The sequence below is a fragment of the Anser anser genome, assembly GCF_964211835.1.
Source record: "Anser anser genome assembly, chromosome: 5".
Classification (NCBI taxonomy): domain Eukaryota; kingdom Metazoa; phylum Chordata; class Aves; order Anseriformes; family Anatidae; genus Anser; species Anser anser.
Genome location: NC_139725.1, coordinates 10241186 through 10255036, shown reverse-complemented (window position 1 = coordinate 10255036; position 13851 = coordinate 10241186). Strand labels below are relative to the sequence as shown.

Below are 13851 nucleotides of genomic sequence, written 5' to 3'. Positions count from 1 at the left end.
TTTAACTGTAGAGCCGAAAGGTTGTAACTCACTACTGTTACTACAAGCCCCACTGCCCTCCCTCCCTGCCTTCCCCAGAACATTAGCTTTGCTTCTCAGCACGTAATTTCCATGGCATTCTTTGGCGTCCCGAGGAATGTAAACCTTAAATACTCAGCATATGCAAGTGATTCTTTATGCTCTGCATATTTTAGAAAACTGTAACTATCAGCCATGATTGTTACAGAAAACAGAATCATTTTAAAATCATTAGCTTGCATTTTCGTTCAGCCGCTCAGGTGGCTGTATCTTACAAGTCACCAGAGTAAACAGAAAGTTTCTTATTCATAGAAGCTGTCTTCAAATTTGAAGGCAAGCCAATAAAAGAAGGAACTCCAATTTCTGTGACAGTCAAAGCTGTGTAAGTCTAAGTTTATCTGTAAACTTCCTCTCTATTTATACGAGTAATTTTTGTATTTTCTGCCAAAAAGCTGATAAATCCAGAATGGTCCTAGCTAAGTCCTCAAGGAGGACTTAAAAATAGTTGAGAGGAACTGTGGAAAAGAGGAATTTGCTAGTAGTGTAGCCCTTTTGTTGAGCTGGAGCTCTGGGTAGAGGGGAGAAATCTCCCTTGGCTGCTGTGTGCGGACAGCAGGACGAGTTGCGTGCTGGGGGCCACGGGGGAACCGGCTTAACCTTGTGCCAGAGGGATCCTTTATCACTGAAACCAGGGAAAATAAAGGTCTCTTTTGTTTTCAACTACCCACACTACCCCAGTGGAGGAAGTTTTTATGGCTAGACTGGAGGGATAAGCTTTCACCCTAAAAGGGAAATTGCCATGAATCTGTCTAGGGAAAGGGAAGATGATGGAGGGTGGGTGGCTGCAGAGAAGAACGAGCCTCGTGTTCCTGCGTGCAGCACATCGGTAGCGTGGTTATTATCATTTGGAAGAGTCTGTGTTATAAACTTTTGTCTTGAGATTTTGAAACGCGTTCACACCGATGTAATCACAGCAAACTCATCTGAACTACATTATCTTAGGCTATGCATCCACGGAGAAAGGGTGTAGGAATGATTAAGTACCTAAAGGGTCTTGTGAATTATGTTTAAAATTGAAAATACTGCTTCTACATAATGACCTACGTGGTTCATTTTGCAGACATATGGCTCATTCTCCATGTGCTATATCATGAAAAATGTAGCTTGTAACAGTGCTGTAAAGCAAGATGTTTGTAATTATAAACACAAATTACTTAATTACATCAGTATTTGTTTCAAAGAAAAATAAGCGGGAGCCCTTAAAGTATCTTCTGGTTAGGGACAACAACAAGATTGTGTTTTATATCTGTATTTATAAACGTGTGCGTGTATGTGTGTATGCATGTAGTGTTCCCAGACAGCAGGATGCAGGTGGCTCTTTCTGAGTCCCAAGAGCACGATGTACATCCTGAAGGCAAGCAGATTTGAGGAGATGATTGGTACATCGGTTTTGTAAGACTGGAAAACCCTGCCAGCAGCACAATCAGTTAGTAAAAACTATCCATGAGAAACAGGTTGTTTAAAGCACAGCAACAGCTCTGCAGCTTTCATAATGACAGGTATGATTTCATGGATTTTCCACATGTCACTCTCAAACCCAAATGAGCCCATGGAGGACTGCTAACGAAAATGATCCCATTTTCCTGGAAAAGGCTGTTCCAGAAGCACTTGGTGCTGCCAACATTGGTGTCAGGAGGATCATGAAGTAGGAAACATTTATTTGTAAGCATAACCAAGCCTTACTTGCTGCAGGAGGGTTTCTTTGGGGGCTGGAAGGGTGGCAGGATAGTTCTTTGTCAGGTCACAGGCTTTGTTGTGGGATTACATGATGAGTGAAATGTGTTATGCCAAGCCTTGGGCATGCAGCACTTGAGACCGCCAGTCAAATCCACTCTTTCTCTAACAGTGATGGTGCAAAGTGCCCTGGTTTCAGCTCAGGAACAGGACAAATAAAAATGTTGCGCTCAGGAGCGGCATGGGTTGAGGGTTGTAGTGCTCCCAAGACATCCCTGCCAGCACCATTCCCAGTGCAAGAGCTGCAGGGTTAGCCAAAATGGGCTAGAAGGTCCCAGACCTCCTGAGTCTCCAAAAAGACACCAGAAATCTCACAGGGAAGAAGACATCTGCTCTATCTCATCATCTTGAGTTGTTACAGAAACCCCAGAGGAACTTCAGAGATTTGGCAGAAAAGGTAGATAAGATGCAGCCAGACACGTTAGGACCAGAATGCAGTGCTGGGCCCTGGAGATAGGGGAAGGATTCAGAAAGGAGATACATCATTTCTTCAGATATACTTCATCTCTCTTTTTCGTTGCATAATTCCTTAGAGAGCATTCACTGTGCTGGAAACTGTCAGTATCTCGAGGGTTAGTTGCCTTTCTCCTTTTCTTGCTGGTGAAACACACAACCACAAGTAAAAGGTTGGGCATTCAGGTTACTCTAATAACAGCAAGTGTTTCAACCCATAGTAATGAACTTCAGTGTGAACCATTGTTTTCCGAAAGAGTCTTACTGCTTCGTGAGCTACAGGAGGATATAAATACAGGCCTTAACGGTACTTACATCCTCGTTTCAAGATTGCAGCTCAGCCAGTTAAGCACAAGATGCCCATCCTAATGAGCTGCTACAAAAATGGTTAATACGGAGCCCTAGAAGTAAAATCATTTTGATGTCTTTTTCAGTCATATTTCTGATAAAACACTTCAAGTATTTTGTATATGTAATATTGTCCCTGCACTGTTTAAGTGGGACCAGTAGACTGAAGTTAGTGAGGTGAAATCAAAGCACACAAAATTGCAGGCTAAAGTAAATCCAAGGCAGGCACTCTGTTCCTTTCCACAAAGCCAATCATTTTAATAGTGAATAAAAATATTTTCATAGTGTTATTTGTATGTCCAAATGAGGTCTGAACCTACAAGAGAAATGATGTTAGAGATTAGACTTGCCTTATTGTCAGTATTTTCTCTTTGTAGTTTTTGTAAATATCTTTTAAGGTTGGTTATTTTTAGTAGAACTCTTAAGACTGTCCCTAGGCAGAAATACCTGAACCAAACATACATCTTATATTCCATATATTTAGAATATTATATTATTATAATATAATGTATGTATTATATCAGGTCAAGAATCTCTGCAAGAAATCTAAATGTAATAAAAAGCTACTGAGCAATCAAACAGATTTTTTCTTCTATCACCAACAAATATCTTGACAAGTTTAGAGGAAAAAAAAAATCCTTTACAGAAGCAAGAACAAAAAGATCAGATTGTTTTGTATTATACTTTAAACAGACTAAGTGGACAACACATTATGTAGAAAATTTGCACTTGGTTCCTGTTGTTTGGTAATAAGGGATTCGGTGTTAGAATCGTGGCTTGACTGATCAAACAAGACCTGGAAAAGCTCCTTGGCAAAGATTACTCTAGGAACTTGGCCTGTGTACAGTGCAAATACACTACAGATGTATAAATTATTCAGGTTAGGACAGTGCTGGTCAAAACCTTCCATACTGGAGTCATGTGGGAAAGAAAGTCTAGACATCACAGATTAACTTACTTCATCTAAAATCACGCAACCTAGAAATTGCCTAAAGCCACATCTGCCCAAGTACATATATAGGATTTTGTAACCTATTAAGTTTACTAGATTTTCAAAGAGGGAACAACCACAGGATTTTATCAATTTGCTCTATTGGTAAAGCTTACATATAATTTTAGTTATAGTATGTACAACTTTTTAGACAACCAACAAATTAAGATAACCAGACAGAAAAAGTCTACATTTTATTATAAAAAGTAGCCTGCAAACAAGTGCAAATTGCTATGGTTCTCTATTTATTCATTTATTTTTTGTAACTTCAAATAAACTTAATCAAACAAGAATCCAAATTCCTAATTATTATCACACAAGGCCAAATCAGATAATTGATTTCTCTAACAATTTTAGTCAAGGACATAGGCTTTTCTGCTGGGGAAGCAAAATCCCAGGTGGGAGGTGGGAACTCCTGAGAAATATAGGGAACTGTGTATGGACCTATGGTCATTTGTGAGAAGCAGGAAAAATTGGAGGATTGATAGTGATTTATATATAATATAAATCCATAATATATTACCTACAGGTTTCTCAAAGCTTTGGAGTTGAATCTTCTTGGCTCTGCCCCTTTTGATAGTTGTGGATAGGGAGTTTGTGAGGTTATGCAATGCCCATGCCCAGTTCAGATAGTCGGGTCCTGATCGCCTTTTTTAGACTCACGTGCTCAGTCCCAAGTGGAGACTGCAAAGGGTCCAGAGAAACCGCCAAGTAACTGAGCTGTTCAAGCATCGCAGCAGACTATGGGGAGAAGAGAGCGAGAACTGCCAAATCTTCTTGAAAGTCCTGTTTGTCTGTGCTCTGTCTGCTGAGGAAGATACTTACCTGGACAGCTGAAAACTGGCTTGCATTTGGACATTGTCTAGGAGCCACATGTGGACAGCAAGGCTGAAATGGCTTGGTCAGCTGCCAGCGTCAGAGCACTATATATGGGAACTGTGCTGGCAGTAGCTCTGTTGTGAGGCAGCTATTTAGGAAGACTGCAACAATTTTTCCAGGTACCATCTCTTTGCTTCCTTCTGCCATCTCCCCCTGCCCTCGGGATGCAAATTCTCCACTCCAGTATGCCCAACACAGTATGCGTATCAAAGGCTTCAAGCATTAAATCTAAACCTTCCTGTGTGGTCTCAGCTCTTGCAGGCTATGCTGATGTTAGTCACTGCTGTAGCCCTTTTTCTCAGAGCTTCTCTGGTGGCTTTCTTCCTCTCCAGCAAGCACATTTCAGCCAGCTGCTCCTGCTCTGGAGGGAGCCAGCATCTGCCAGGGCACTCTTCAGTGGGTACAGCCACCTGCTTAGCTGCAATAGCTTCTAAGCCTGAGTTTTGAAATTAATAGTCTGGGAGAACTAATGAGCTTTTGCTGGCCAGGCCCATGTCTTTGTTTTAGTCAATGCCTGACTGCTCCTGCTGCAGTGCACGGCCTGTTGATGGGCTGGGGAGGGGTGTCTGTATTTACCTGATTTGGCAGCTCTCTTGAGGTTGCCAATCAGTTCAGGTTGAGAGTACCATTACCGCGTCTTCCAAATGCGGTTGGTGCGAGACTTCCAAATGCAAGTTGGCGCAGACTGTGTCCAGCCCTGAGCTCCACTTCTGTTTCACTGCAAACAGAAAATCTCTCTCAGGTATGCATTACACTTTCAAAAAACTCCATGCTACCTGAAAAATAATGTCTTTCATCCTAAAGCCTTTCATCGAGCTACAGGCTGGGAGATGAGTGGCTGGAAAGCTGCCTGGCCGAGAAGGACCTGGGAGTATTGGTGGATAGTCGGCTGAATATGAGCCAGCAGTGTGCCCAGGTGGCCAAGAAGGCCAACGGCATCCTGGCCTGTATAAGAAGCAGTGTGGCCAGCAGGTCGAGGGAAGTGATTGTGCCCCTGTACTCGGCTCTGGTGAGGCCGCACCTCGAGTACTGTGTTCAGTTTTGGGCCCCTCGCTACAGGAAGGACATGGACGTGCTCGAGCGAGTCCAGAGAAGGGCGACCAAGCTGGTGAGGGGTCTGGAGAACAAGTCTTACGAGGAGCGGCTGAGGGAGCTGGGCTTGTTCAGCCTGGAGAAGAGGAGGCTCAGGGGCGACGTCATCGCTCTCTACAGTTACCTGAAAGGAGGCTGTAGAGAGGTGGGGGTTGGTCTATTCTCCCACATGCCTGGTGACAGGACGAGGGGGAATGGGCTAAAGTTGCGACAGGGGAGTTTTAGGTTGGATGTTAGGAAGTACTTCTTTACCGAAAGGGTTATTAAGCATTGGAACGGGCTGCCCAGGGAGGTGGTGGAGTCACCATCCCTGGAGGTCTTTAAAAGACGTTTAGATGTAGAGCTTGGGGATATGGTTTAGTGGAGTACTTAGTGTTAGGTCGGAGGTTGGACTCGATGATCTTGAGGTCTCTTCCAACCTAGAAAAATCTGTGAATCTGTGAAAGTATGGTGTTTGCCAGTTTCCAGCTAATCTGGACACCGCAAATATGAATATGAAACTGTTTGCATGTCTAGACTAAAGCTACATTTTTAATTGAGAGATTTTACCAGCAGTCATGATGGCTATACCAAATTTTGACCAAACTTCTGGAACCTAAGTACACTTGATGCCTGTCTTAGGTGGCAAATGCCCATAGGACAAAAAGGCAGAAGAGCAAAAGAGTATGGGGGGGGTATATACAAGGGATGGCATAGTCTGTCAGAATGCAGCAGAGACAGAGTACTTTCTCTTACTTACTCCAGTACTTTTCTGCTTTTTAATTAATAATAATCAAAAGTTCTTTCTGAAAATGTGACTCATCTCACTATACTGACCACACAAATAAGGCCACTTCTGCCATCAGTTAAATCAGATATTGCAAGTTTGTGGTATAGATCTTGATATTTTAGCTGTAATAATGTATTTTGAGGCTCAGTTTGGTTTCCTGTAAAGCCAGCCTGGGAAACAACACACTCGAGTGCACAGGGACTTTGTTCCTGGGAAAAGTCTTTAAATGTTATGAAGCTTAAATGTTTTGGTTGCTAATACATCCTTAAATTAAACGTTTGTTCAACTGGAAATGAAACATTTGTGAGAGAGTATTTCACAGAAGATACTGAATGTTTACATTTAGATTCTAAATCAGCTGAGGTAGGGAGAACCTAACTTACAAAATATCCAGAGGTGTCCCGTGTGAGGCAAGAAGGATCTGATTTTTCAGGTTCATGTACTTTCAAGATGAAGTCCAGGTTGTCAAGTTAAGCAGTTGGAAAATAAGAACTAACAGACGTCATTTTCCAGTTGGTATTCTGGCCAACTGCAACTCCCCTTCCAGGCACCTCCTGCCTACCGTGCAGGCACCAGTCTGTGTGGCACTAGTTCCCCTAGAGACAATACTTGATGGGATTAACCTTCGGCATTCCTCCCCAATGCCACCCTGGTTTCCCCACGGGTCGTGGTGATGAGCACTCACGATGTGCTAGCCACAGTCATGCTGTGCTGGTCAGTTCCTGGGCTTTTCCTCTGCTCATCAAAATGGGTTGGATGAGCTCAGCGGGAACCTGGGCCACACTCCCTGTCAGTCCTCTGGTTTATAGAAACCAGCTCCGTATCATGGGGGATAACAGTGGTATATAATTCTTTTCATAAACTGCTCAACCTTCGTTTCTGAGCTGTTTCAGTCCTTGGCCTGTGGTGTTTTACTGGGAGAGTGTTCAAGAACTTTTCTTCTTTGATGGCTCATTTCCATCCAGTTTATGTCTATTTGCTACATGTATGTGTGTATATATAGTCATTTAGCTTAAATGGTTCTCATATGTTCCTAATGTTTAGCTCATAGTGTATTTATGGAAAGCAGCTATATTGCTTCTCAGGCTTTATTTTACTAAGCTTAATGCATCGAGTGTCTTCCAGTCCCCCATAAAACAGACTTCTCTGTTCTTGTGCACTTTGAAATAATCTTGCTTTAGTAAGAAATTACTGTTAACTCACTTCAAGATAAACTCCAACTAATACTTTAACAATCACACTAATACTTCTTTGTTTCTGTCCAAAATACCTTGGTCGAAATACACTAGGCTCCACACTGGTTCTTCCACAGCTGCATTAGAGTGGTTTAGTTATCCTGTGATCGAGTAATACTCAAAGTATTTTCTCTCCTTCTGCCATTTATTTTGCTGAGTTCCAAGCTCAAGGCAGAAATTCTTGCTCTCGGTTCCAGAGTACTTGTTTTTGCCAAATTTCATCTTATTTCTGTTACAGTTTGCAAGTGATAAATTCTTCTTGATCCACTCTGTATTGAGTATGCCTTCCAGTTTTATGGCACTACCATATTTTGTTAATATCCTTGATGTCTTTGTACCAAAATCACTAACAAAAATATTAGTTCCAAGAGCAGTTCCTGAAGAACTCGATAACTTCTTCAAAAACTTCTTGTTCAAGTTGGATATCCTTAGCTTATTACAATACAAGTACCAGTGGATCTGCTACCACTCCTTAGCAACTCTTAAATGTTTCTGGAAAGAGAGACTTGTCTAGAGTTACATAAGGTTTGTGGATGACTCCAACGTAACTAAGATTTTACCCCTAAAAGCATTTCCTTAAAACAACAAATAAAAAAAAATCCTATCAATGCAGTACTTTTTTTTTTTTGAGACAATTGAGACAGTATAATGCTGAAGCCATGAAGAACATCATTCACCAACCAAATGTTATTTGTAGTTGAAATCTGCCATCCTTCTAAGTATGTTTAGATCCTCCAATACTTAATCCTTTCATCATGACTCTCAAAACTTTCCCCAACTCTGCTTAGTGCATGCAAGAGATATGTCAAGGACCATGAAGAATTAGTGTTTTGATAATCTCAGTTGCGTTTGAATTTCAGTTTTCAGGTCCACTGAAACTTATAACTTAGCCTAAAATTCAAAGAATATGAATTCATGAGCTGCTTTCAACTGCTTGACTGACAATGCAGTGTGCATTCTCCCTCTTCTTTTCATTGCAAACCAAAATGCATGGTAAAAGGAAGGGGGTTTGACATAAGTCTTTCTTCACACTTTAAATAAGCTAGTCGTGCTACCTCCTGCCAAAATGAGAGGGTCACAGCAAAGAACTTTGCCAAAACTGATCTGCATCATCTTAGGACAGAGGGAGTGGATGAAGCGTATCAGTGCTTCATATATCTTCTATCTTTATAGAAAATAATTGTATAGAATAATCAGTAAATCAAAAAAAAAAAAAAGGAACTTTAGTTTTTATCAGAAAATAGTTAATGTAGAGTATTAAAGGCATATGCCAGTCTAACTAAATGGGTCTGAAAATGACCTACCTCAAATCTGAAATGTTATCTCCACCTTTAAAGAATGCAATAATATGTGAGTTAATTCTAAGGGGTGAGCTGTCCTTAAAAATCATTTTAATTACAATTCTTTACTTAAATTTTGGTTGTGATCTTGTTGCCTGGCAAGTTAGTGTTAGACAAAAACTTTTTTTTGTGTAAGTTCAAAGATGTACATGCAAGCTAGTGTTTTCTGATAATGTGCATTGCTTTGATGGTAACTGGCAGCCAGTACTTGCACAGATTTGGGATCGTGGAATAGTCATTGCCGGCACCAAAAGATGTGTTTGTAAACCACAAGATCTCCATATTATAGTTTCTCTTATTTCTTTTTCATATTCTAGATGGCTATTAGAAAAGCTGTAATCAAAGGATGAAATACAGTATAGCAGTCTTATCTTAGAAATGTAAACATACTTGATAGTATTTAGTATAATATGATATTCAAGAAACAATTTATTTGTATGAGTATTGGATTCTTAGGAGGAAGTTTGCCTTGTGTAGAAGACCAGCATAAATGTTAGGCAACGCTTGAGTGCCATTTTGGCCTTAGAAATGGAAACTTAATTGGTGTCCAGTCCTTGGGTACCCAGGGAGAGGTCTGGGCACTGGGAGCAGAGCCAGAACATGGATATGCTTTAAGCAGAGCTCTGGGAACTGACCAAAAAACAGTCTGCCTTTGAAGAGTGCTCTCTTCATAGAGCTAGATACTTTCTTATGTGAGAGGTGATTTAATAAATTCTGATCTCCTGTAAAATAGTTCATAATATATTTTGAGGTGTCTGTCTTTCTTAGCTGTATCTTGCAAAAGAAGGTGTACAGTCAGGTTAAGGAAAAGATTACACATCTCGGCCCCTCTAGCAGCAAAGGGCCAGCCTCAGAGATGAGAAAGTCCCTTTTGGAGCAACCTGAGAAGCCAGGTTTCAAGCCTGTGGAAAAGTTTTCCTCGTGTTTAGCTTGAGTTAAATCAAACCGAGTCCAATTCTGTTTTTAACAAGGCAGATCTTCCAGCTGCTCACTGGAGTACTCATTCTCGTCTGTGTTGTTGCTAGTGAGTAAGAGTTGTTTGTAGTGTCTGCATCTCAATTGGGAATGCATCCTCCTAGCTCAGGGGAACAGCTCTTCTGGGATCCAGGAACCCCTACCTTGGTGTCAGTGAAAACTTCCTGAAACTGAGACACTCCAACAAAGCATAGCTAAACAGTCTTTTACCGGATACTTTTGTTTGATTCTTTTCCTGTGTTCACGGTTGTGTCTGAATTCCCTATGGCTAGTCACCACAATGTTGTTTTAAGTGTTACTCTCTATTCGAATTGCAGTTACATCCAGGAGACTCAACTGTGTCCATAAGCTCAGATACCACTAGAGATGGTCTCTGTGCCAGGAACTGGACCCCATAAGGTGAGACCTTTGTAATATCTGATCAAGATATATATAATCCCATGTGGTTTTCTAATACCTTGCTGCCAATAACCTAAATTTTAACGTCAGGTCATGAGTTCAAAAGCATGAGATAAACTGTGTTCCTACAGTGATTTGTTCAAAAAGGTGCTAGGGAGCACCCACAAGCTCCCAAAATATAAAATACACAAAATGAAGTGGCCTGCATGCAGGTATAGAGTAAATCAATGGCAGAGCCAGGAAAACATCAGGTTAGGGAAAATTGAGGGATTCCTAACTCATGTTGCCTCTACCACTTGCCGTGATCAGGTAGAACAGGCGAAGTTCTTTCTCACCTGCAAACCCCTGCAAGGTCGAGTGAGGGAGACATCCACTCAGTAAATTATGATAGTGTAAGTATCAAGGAAGATAAACAACCGATTGTCCTATGCAGTACGTTTTGGTAGTCGGGGAAAAAGCGTAGTCTTTCATCACCAAAACTGGTACACGTTGGTGACAGTGCACAGCTCAGAATTGTGGGAATGCAAGATTTTCATTCTTAAATAAGGAAGAAAGGTAGGAAGGAAAACTTATGCACATGACTGTTATCTGGGGAAATATTTCACTATAATCTAATCTAGGACTACAAAAAGAAAAAGAAAAAAAGTGTCTGTGATGGCTCAGAGTGATAACAGATTTTGGCCCCTAGGCCATCTCTCCCCCTGGGCTTTGCAGAGCTGCGTGGCCTCCAGTCCCAGTGCTGCTTAAGTGAGCTTAGAGGAAGAGAAGAGATAATGCCGTAATTTTCCAATTCTTTTTAATTTACCTTCTGTTAACTTGTAGGGATAAGTGCTTTTGTAAGCAAAGGTGTATAGGGAGATGTACATTCAAGCTAAGAACGTGCATAAAGGCCAGGAACTAGGCTGTATGCTCTTCTTAGCATCAAGCAAGATGCCTTGATTTCATCACATGGCATCTGTTTTATCTCTTCTCTGCTATTAGTTTGCTACAGCAGCCAATGCGAAGATGAAAATGATACATGTCACTGCAACTTCAGTTATGAGTAGTATGTAGCGATTAGTATTATCATTTTGCAAAATCGTTTTCATGGGCCTTTTCATGATGTGGAAACTGGTCTTGGAGCAGATCTGCCTAAAGCTAGTGCGCCGTTGGCAAAGCTTTCACCACCTGAAGGGCTGCCACTAAATCACTCATCTACATTAAAAGCCATTGACATCTTTGAGATAATGTTTTCTTTCTGTCTGGTTTTTCATAAAATAAAAAGCTTAGCCATGGCATGTTAGAAATACAATGAATGCAATTTAGTTTAGACCCTGTGATTAAAGTTAATTTGATTCAGAATACACTGTTTATACTGGTTAACTGCTCCAATATGTAAAGAGAATCGGTACCTTCTGACTGAGGCAAACAATAGCAAATCTCATTCTGTGTCTGGAAAAGAGCAGGAAAAAGGTTATAAACTTAATCACACCTCAGATGTGTTTGCACAAGTATGTATTACTCACACGTTACCATTTTTAATGTACTTTTGTAGAAAATCCCATAATTAAATAGAATTTTTCTCCTCTTTTGCAAAAGGAATTGCTATATACACACACACACAAAAAAAAAAAGACAAAAATAATTGCACCATAGTTGCTCTTCATTTCATAATAAAGTTTATGCTTAACTTAGAGCACTTTGTTGGAGTTAAATCTTCATGTTACTGACTTGCTGAAGGATGGGCCAGATCAGCAAAGAAAGAGATCGTTTACAGACTCCTGAATCTTTACCATTAGCAACAGAGGATAAACACAAACATGAAAATAAATATTGCTGTGAGTACATTCAACACTGCCTTTTTAACTTTTTACAGAGCTGCTTTCCATGTCAGACTTTCCAAAGGAAAGAGCTGTGATAGATCAGCAAGTCTGCTCGGCAGAGGCTCTGCAACTATATATGGATGCAGAAAGAAACTTGAGCCACGGGAGGCTCAAATGCTGATATTTTGCAGCGATGAATTAGCAGGAGCTAATTGAGCTTATTCTATGAATTAGTGCAACCAGAGATTCGAGTCAGAATTGTTTGATTTGAGAGGAAACTGAAATTGAGCCAAGTGCCTGGGGTGCCCAGGCAGGGCGTGGGGGCTGTCCCTTCCCTCCTCTTCCCTCCCAGCCCTGCAGCTCTGCACAGTGCTAAAAGCAAATCTGCTTGCTGAGGGACTGCGACCACTTTGTAGAGGGCTGAAAATACATTTTAAAAGTAACAGCTCAGAAAGAGATGGGTTGCTTTCTGCAAACGCCATGGACTGTTTAGACACATAATTAATGTAGTCTTGCACTTATGGAAACTTGGCCTTTCTGCTTGGGATGTTTTTGGCTGAGGGTGTGTTCTTGCTTCTTTTTTTAAGGAAGGAATGGCTTGTTATTTATTACTGAGTGAAACGGCAAGCGCTATTAATATGGTAGTGCTGACAGAGAAGGCATTTTCCCAGTTTGCTGTCCTTTTTTCTGTTTCCCTTGAAATGCTTGTTCTCCTTCCATAAACAGATGCAAATAGACCAAATGTTTCCTGCAGAGTAAGGCAGCAAGAACAAAGTAGCAATAGCAGGGCTATCTTGTTGATGAAAAGACATATTTTATTGTACGTCTTCAGACATCAGAGCAAAAAAAAAAAATGCACCCAGACGAGAACTGTCTGTGTAAAGGTGTTTGCCTACACTCAATTTTAAGCAGCGGTATGCTGTATAAAAATGACACGTATTCAGAGGTGAATGGATGAACTGGAAAGTTTTTTGACTCCTCTGGCCCAGCTATACCATTTCAAGCTAGTTTTGAGCTCTGAGACTCGCAGCTACAAAGCCCTTTTGTAAATATGAGTCTCAGCAGTGCTACCCTGCCCGGAGAGTGAGTGCTCTGCAGGAGATGGGGTTGCTGTCTGGGGTCTGAACAGATCAGAGTCTGCACATACCCAAATAGCTATAATTTGCCAAGCTTAAGAAAAAATAAGAGTTTGGGGATATGTATCTTTGAAGACTCTTTTAGCCAAATGTCTGAAATTTGGGAGACTAGCCCTACCCGGAGCACACCAAACAATGCATACCAAATTTCAGGGCAAACTGAGTTCAAGCCCCTTAAAAGCAAAAATGCTTTGCAATCCCTGACTGGCAAAGCTGCCACAACTGGGTCAGACATGCTGGGAAAACTGAACATGAGCATTTCTCACTGCTATGAGAAGAATGATATTATCTCAACCTGGCATTTTTCATTGATTTTTGTGCTGGATGCCTACTGAAGCTCTGTCCTTCCTAGCTGATACTTTTGACACAGGATTTTGTTGTGTCTTTTTTTTTTCCTGATATGACAAAAATGTCAAATAGTTTAGACTGTATTCCTTCAGTTTATCCCTGCTTCCTATCCCAGGAGCGCTGGAACTGTGAATCCGTTAGAAGCTACCTAGAGTTGGAGAAATATATGGAGGTATGATGGTAACTGCAAACAAAAAAAATGAGACTAGACTGTTGTAGAAAAGTGCTGCTGGTAAAGTGAGCTTGTGAGTCTATAATGAATTATGCAACCA

General features: G+C 41.0%; 1 protein-coding gene across 8 annotated transcripts in view; it reads left to right on the top strand.

The window, feature by feature from the left end:
• The window catches only part of LOC310900365 (uncharacterized protein), a 107655-nt gene that overhangs the window by 75606 nt on the left and 18198 nt on the right, over nt 1–13851 (top strand). For 6 of the 8 annotated variants that reach the window (XM_083838233.1, XM_083838235.1, XM_083838237.1 and 3 more), the window contains one exon: nt 10212–10293. The exons of 1 other annotated variant lie outside the window; for it this stretch is intronic. In XM_083838233.1, the coding sequence (XP_083694359.1) occupies nt 10261–10293 (33 nt within the window). In that variant the 5' untranslated portion in view covers nt 10212–10260. Of the gene's footprint in view, nt 1–10187; nt 10294–13851 lie in introns of all 8 variants that reach the window. One more of the 8 variants, XM_083838234.1, reaches the window with a different exon arrangement.